The sequence below is a fragment of the Capsicum annuum genome, chromosome 2 (assembly GCF_002878395.1).
Source record: "Capsicum annuum cultivar UCD-10X-F1 chromosome 2, UCD10Xv1.1, whole genome shotgun sequence".
Classification (NCBI taxonomy): domain Eukaryota; kingdom Viridiplantae; phylum Streptophyta; class Magnoliopsida; order Solanales; family Solanaceae; genus Capsicum; species Capsicum annuum.
In genome coordinates this window covers 140,307,684-140,313,805 of record NC_061112.1, presented here as the reverse complement: position 1 = coordinate 140,313,805, position 6,122 = coordinate 140,307,684, and the positions used below count along the sequence as shown (strand labels likewise).

General features: G+C 37.4%; 1 protein-coding gene across 2 annotated transcripts; it reads left to right on the top strand.

The window, feature by feature from the left end:
* Nucleotides 1-1,326: 1,326 nt before the first annotated feature.
* LOC107861334 (GATA transcription factor 18-like) lies at nt 1,327-2,956 on the top strand. 2 transcript variants are annotated; one of them, XM_047407221.1, is made up of 2 exons: nt 1,327-2,232; nt 2,490-2,956. In XM_047407221.1, the coding sequence occupies exons 1-2, from the start codon at nt 1,760-1,762 to the stop codon at nt 2,581-2,583; spliced, it is 567 nt and encodes a 188-aa protein (XP_047263177.1). In that variant the 5' UTR covers nt 1,327-1,759; the 3' UTR covers nt 2,584-2,956. The 2 variants fall into 2 exon arrangements, with proteins under 2 accessions (XP_047263177.1, XP_047263178.1); XM_047407222.1 differs by having other exon boundaries at nt 1,328-1,786.
* Nucleotides 2,957-6,122: the final 3,166 nt, after the last annotated feature.

The window sequence follows — 6,122 nt, the reverse complement described above, 5'->3', positions numbered from 1 at the left end:
TCTCCAGTATCATTTTTTATCAATCACTTTCAATATTCCTTACTCTAACTGGTGGATTTGACTGCTTATTGAACTAATAAAGTGTGGTCTTTGTTTCACTGTTCATTATAAACACCACTGGTGCTACCTTACAGTGCCCCAACCTAAACTCAAGTCTCATGACTTGCATTTGGTACACGTTTGGAACATTTTAAAAGTATTGGAGTGACAAATATTCTGTAACACCAGGTTTTATATTATCTAAATTCAAAGGTAAATTACAACTCTACTGTAGACCTAGCTAGGTTATTACACTCTCTGGATGATTATAGTAGGTTTGACGAGTTAATAAGACTAATTAAGACACTGTTTTTATTGTGAGACTACTCATGTTAATAGATGAAGTTAAATTAAGAGTGATTTTTACATTACTTATCGAGATAATCAAAATGTGCATGCCCAGTTACTTCTTAGTAATGTTATTTAATCCGCAGCAAATTTAACAGTTATTTATATAATCATATGAAAGAGGAGAAGTAATTTAGTAGTATGTCTAAGGATTGTGAATAGGGCCTATTATGTTACATACATGGTTAGTGTAACAAATTTTCAATAGAATCGGGTAACTTTTTATTGTATTTTCAAGATTATATCATACTCTAAAACATTACCTGATAGTCTAACAGATATTTACAGTAACGTTATATTTTTCTGTTTCAATTTGCTTGTTTGTTTAAAGAAAAATACTTCCTTTCCTTTGTGGCGGTTCTTTAATTTTGTGTTAAAGATCATAAGATTAAAATATATTTTGGTATATTTTACTTATCTTTAATGTATGACCACGTAATCTAAAAGTTCTTTTTATAAACTTAGTAAAAGAACAGTTCGATGCACTAAAACTTTATCAATGTGTGGGATCTAGAAAAAAGTTTAATCACAAGATTTTATTGTATGCAATCTTACTTTACATTTCTGACGGAGACAATTTGCACGAGTTAAATTCATAAATTTAGTGTCTAGTCAAAATCAGACAATCATATTGAAAGAGAAGAATTAATTTCCAGTATCATTGGGGTGGCAGAAGCTATGGTTTTAGACAGCAAGGTTAATAGTATTGGGTGTTGAGTTGAGAGATGAGACAGGTGACCTCGTGATCGGAGAAGGCAGATCCATGGAAGACTGTTCCCCCTTGTCACGTGGGTTCTCTTTTGACTAACCTTATGACCATTTTACTATTACTATATACTCTACTTATACATAGGGTGTATACAAATAATCAAAAGTTCTACTAACACACAACTAGCAGTATAACTCAGGTATTACTATATATAGAGACCACTCATCAAACCCATACTTGCATCAATTCTATAGCTCGTAGTATACTGTACTGGCACTTCAACTCTCTCTAGTTCTTTTCTCACACTAAATAACACATGAATCTGGTCCCTACGCCTCTGCAATTTACCTGCAAACAAAGAATCCAAAAAAACGTTGTAGCAGACGTTTGACGACCAACGTGGACTCCTCTGCACCTGCTGACTAGTATTTCGACATTATATTACTTACTAGCTTATATAAATGAGCTAACAGACAATACTACAAACCCCAAAGCTAGCTAGCTAGCTACCTCTTGGCTCTTTCTCCCCCTAATTCAATTCAAACCTTCTATTATTTCTTACATTTCCCTTTCAACTTACTATCCCCCTCTTTACCCTCCCTACACACTCTCTATAAACTCCTCGTTCATTTGAGGAAGTAGCTAGATTGTAGAGAAGACAAAATGATGCATCGTTGTAGTGGGAGTATGGTAGGTCCTTGTTCATGCGGTTTGTTTCATAGCCACACAGGCACTACAACTACTTCATCTTCTCCATGCTCTTCTCTCATAACCACACTACATTTGATCATGAATATTCAGAAAACATGTACTAGATCTTTTGTCCCTTCTTCATCTTCTGTGGATTGTACTCTCTCCTTAAGGACTCCTTCCACTCGTCTTACAAATTTGGACAGCGAAAAGAAATTAGTTTACTCTAATGATCAACGTCGTTCCTCCTCTAAATGCATGTCCAACTTCTGGGATATTCTTCACCCCAAACAACACATGACTACTCCGTCTTCCGCTCACAAGTCCACTCGTGGCGGTAGCAGTGGCAACAACAACTCTACTAATGATTCCCTTGTGGCTCGTCGCTGTGCTAACTGTGACACCACTTCTACACCTCTATGGAGAAATGGCCCTAGAGGCCCTATGTATATTAATCTTCTTCGAATTTACGAATTTTTATATTATCAGTCTTAATATCGATAGTCTAAATAACTTCTACTATAGCATCAGGTTATTCAAGGAGGATTGCTAGTAGATATTTTGTGAATGACCACTATTTAAGTTGACATTGTATAACTTATAATATACTATTCAGCAACTTTATTGACTCAGTCTATATAAGTTAAATCCTACAACTGTTAAGGTTGAAAGTAATTATGGTTATAATGGATTGTATATGCAGTCGCTATGCAATGCGTGTGGAATTCGTTTCAAGAAGGAAGAGAGAAGAGCCAGTGCAGCAGCAGCAGCTACCGCTAACGGTGGAGGAGGAATAGAGACGAATCAACACATGATAAACAGTAGTACTACTTCATGGGTTCATCATCAACCCCAAAAAATGCCTTGTTTCTCTTCAGCTAACTATGGAAATGAGTTCAGGTTCATAGAGGATAATGACCACCACCGTGACTCCGATACCACCGGCATTTCCTTTCTCCCTTGGCGTCTCAATGTTGCTGATAGGCCTAGTCTTGTTCATGACTTTACTAGATGAAAAAACAAATTAAGAAAAACAAAAAAATTAAAATAGGATCAAGCTTTAATTAAATTTCAAGAGAAGATCGAAGAAAAATGGGATAAGCCAATTAATGACGTGTCATGATATGGTGATGATGGTGGGCTATGGATGAAGAAATTCTTTCTCTTTCAGATGTTCTCTTTTTTGGTCCATCATCTTTCATATAGAGATGGAGTGAAAATGAGTTAATTCTATGTTTTAATGTTTGTTGGCTTTTCCTCCTTTTGGGTACTACTAGTCGTTGTTATCACTCAGCTCCTAGCTAGTATCTTTAACTTTTCACTTTGATGATGATCAGTCAATATATATTACTTATATACTAAGGAGTAGTATCACTTCTTTTTTTCTGTTAGTCCTCATCATGTATACACTTTCTTGAATATGATGATCGACCAGCACTTCTCTCTTTATCAACTGAAAGTTTTCTGTTGTTTATGCTGCCGCCAAATTCTGAAACAGTGTCTCTTTTTTAGCTTTCTGTGTGTGACCAGAATTATTGCTACACCAGTGCTGCCTGCATTCATGAATTATTAGCAGTGGCAGAATTTCCGATTAAAGCGTTCAAAATATAAAAATGGCATAGTATATAAATATGTCCTTTAACTTGTCCTCAAATCACCTTCAATTTTGGGTGTGCACAAGTCGACACTTAAATTTGTATAAAATTGAATATGTAGACACACACATCTTCTGTGTCATGATACACGTAGGACTCCATGTAGAACAAGAATTGATCATGTAGGACGCCATATAGGACATATGTGTTACTTGTTCAACTTTATACAAGTTTAAGTGTCCACTTATATACACTCAAAGTTGAAGGTGATAGATGTGATTTAAGGTCAACATAAATATTCGTAAACGTACCGGCGTGGTACCCGATCCAACATAAATATAAATAAGTATTATCAATATCAATTTACGCAATCTTATTCGTACCGGATTCATCAGACCCAACGTTTCCCCGTACCGTCAGTTGAACAAAGTCACAGTCAAGAAAAAATACCCATTTCCTAGAGTTGATGACTTGTTTGACCAACTTCAGGGTGCTAATTACTTTTCCAAGATAGTCCTCAGATCAGGCTATCATCAGCTCAGAGTCAGGGAATGTGACATTCCAAAAATAGCTTTCCAAACCCGGTATGGTCACTATGAGTTTCTAGTCATGTCCTTTGGTCTTACAAATTCCCCAGCAGCTATCATGGATTTAATGAATCGCGTGTTCAAGAAGTACTTAGATATGTTCGTTATAGTCTTCATCGATGATATTTTTGTCTATTCTTGTAGCGAGAATGATCAGCAGATTACCTTAGAATCATACTTTAGACTCTCAGAACTCATCAATTGTTCGCGAAATTCAGTAAGTGCGAATTTTGGCTAAGGTCAGTAACATTCCTTAGTAATATTATTTTTGGTGATGGCATTAGATTTGATCCTCAAAAGACCGAAGCAGTAAGGAACTGGCCTAGACCCATCTCTCCATCAAATATCAGGAGTTTCTTGGGTTTAGCTGGCTATTATCGTTGGTTTGTTGAGGTTTTTTCATCTATTGCATCCCTCATGTCCAGATTGACTCAGAAGAAAGTCAAATTTCAGTGGTCAGATTCATGCGAGAAGAGTTTTCAGGAATTGAAGACTCAAATCACCTTAGCCCCAGTTTTTACTCTACTAGATGGATCATATGGGTTTGTTGTGCAGTGTGATGCATCCAGAGTAGGTTTGAGTTGTGTCTTCATGCTGAGAGGTAAGGTTATAGCCTATGCCTCCAGACAACTTAAGCCCCATGAGAAGAATTATCCGACCCATGATCTTGAATTAGTAGCCGTAGTATTTTCCTTAAAGATTTGGAGGCACTACTTGTATGGGGTGCATGTAGATGTGTTCATAGATCACAAGAGACTTCAGTATGTGTTCTCTCAGAAAAATTTGAACTTGCGTCAGAGAAAGTGGTTAGAGTTATTGAAAGATTATGACATGAGTGTTCTTTATCATCCAGGTAAGGCAAATGTAGTGGTTGATGCTCTCAGTAAACTATCTATGGGTAGTGGTGCTCATGTTAAAGATGATAAGAAGAAGTTAGTTCAGTTCAGGAAGTTCATCAGCTTGCTCGACTAGGTGTCCGCTTAGTCGATTCAATAGAAGGTAGTGTGTGGGTTCAAAACAGTTTAGAATCATCTCTAGTTTCCGAAATAAAGGAAAAATAGGATACAGATCCCAATCTAGTTAAGCTGAAAGAGTCAGTCAGAGATCAGAAAGTAGAGATTTTCTCCCAAGGGGGAGATGGTGTGTTGCGTTGCCAGGGTCGGCTATGTGTGCCAGGTATAGATGACTTGAGGAAACGAATTCTTGCAGAAGCGCATAGTACGTGTTACTCCATTCATCCAGGGGCCACTACGATGTACCGTAATTTGCAGAAGATCTATTGGTGGAGTGGGATGAAGAGAGATATTGTAGAGTTTGTAGCTAAGTGCTCTACATGTAATCAGGTTAAGATAGAGTACCACAAACCTAATGGGTCTATGCAGGAGTTCAGTATTCCCATATGGAAATAGGAAGAAGTGAACATGGACTTTGTGACGGGTTTACCTCATACCAGTCATCAGCATGATTCTATATGGGTTATCATAGACAGGATGACCAAATCAGCTAATTTCTTACCAGTTCATACCTCTTATTCAGCCGAGGACTATGCTAAACTCTATCTTAGAGAGTTGGTTAGGTTGCATGGAGTTCTGTTATCCATCATTTCAGATAGAGGTACCCAGTTTACCTCTCATTTTTGGAAAGCATTCCAAAAAGGTCTTGGTACCCAAGTTCACCTCAGCACAGCCTTCCACCCTCAGACTGATGGTCAAGTAGAAAGGACCATTCAGGCTCTAGAAGATATGTTGAAAGCATATCTTGTTGATTTTAAGGGTAGTTGGGATGAACATTTTCCTTTGATCGAATTCGTATACAATAACAAATATCATTCTAGTATTCAGATAGCTCCATTTTAAGCTCTCTAGGTAGGAGATACAGATCTCCAATTGGTTGGTTCGATGTAGGTGAGGCCGCAATAGTAGAGCCTGATCTAGTGTTTTATGCCTTAGAGAAGGTTCAGTTGATCAGAGAAAGGCTTAGGGCAGCCCAAAGCCGATAGAATTCTTACGCAGATGTGAGAAGAAAGGATCCCGAGTTTGAGATCGATAAATTTGTGTTCTTGAAAATCTATCCCATGAAAGGAGTAAAGAGGTTCAGCAAGAAGGGAAAACTCAGTCCCTGATATGTCGGTCCTTACAAAATCCTTAGTCATTT

Excerpts from the sequence above, each read along its gene's own strand:
- LOC107861334 (XM_047407221.1), top strand. The coding sequence starts at position 1,760 with ATGATGCATCGTTGTAGTGGGAGTATGGTAGGTCCTTGTTCATGCGGT. Across the intron at positions 2,233-2,489 it reads AATGGCCCTAGAGGCCCTAT|TCGCTATGCAATGCGTGTGG; the intron begins GTATATTAATCT and ends TTGTATATGCAG.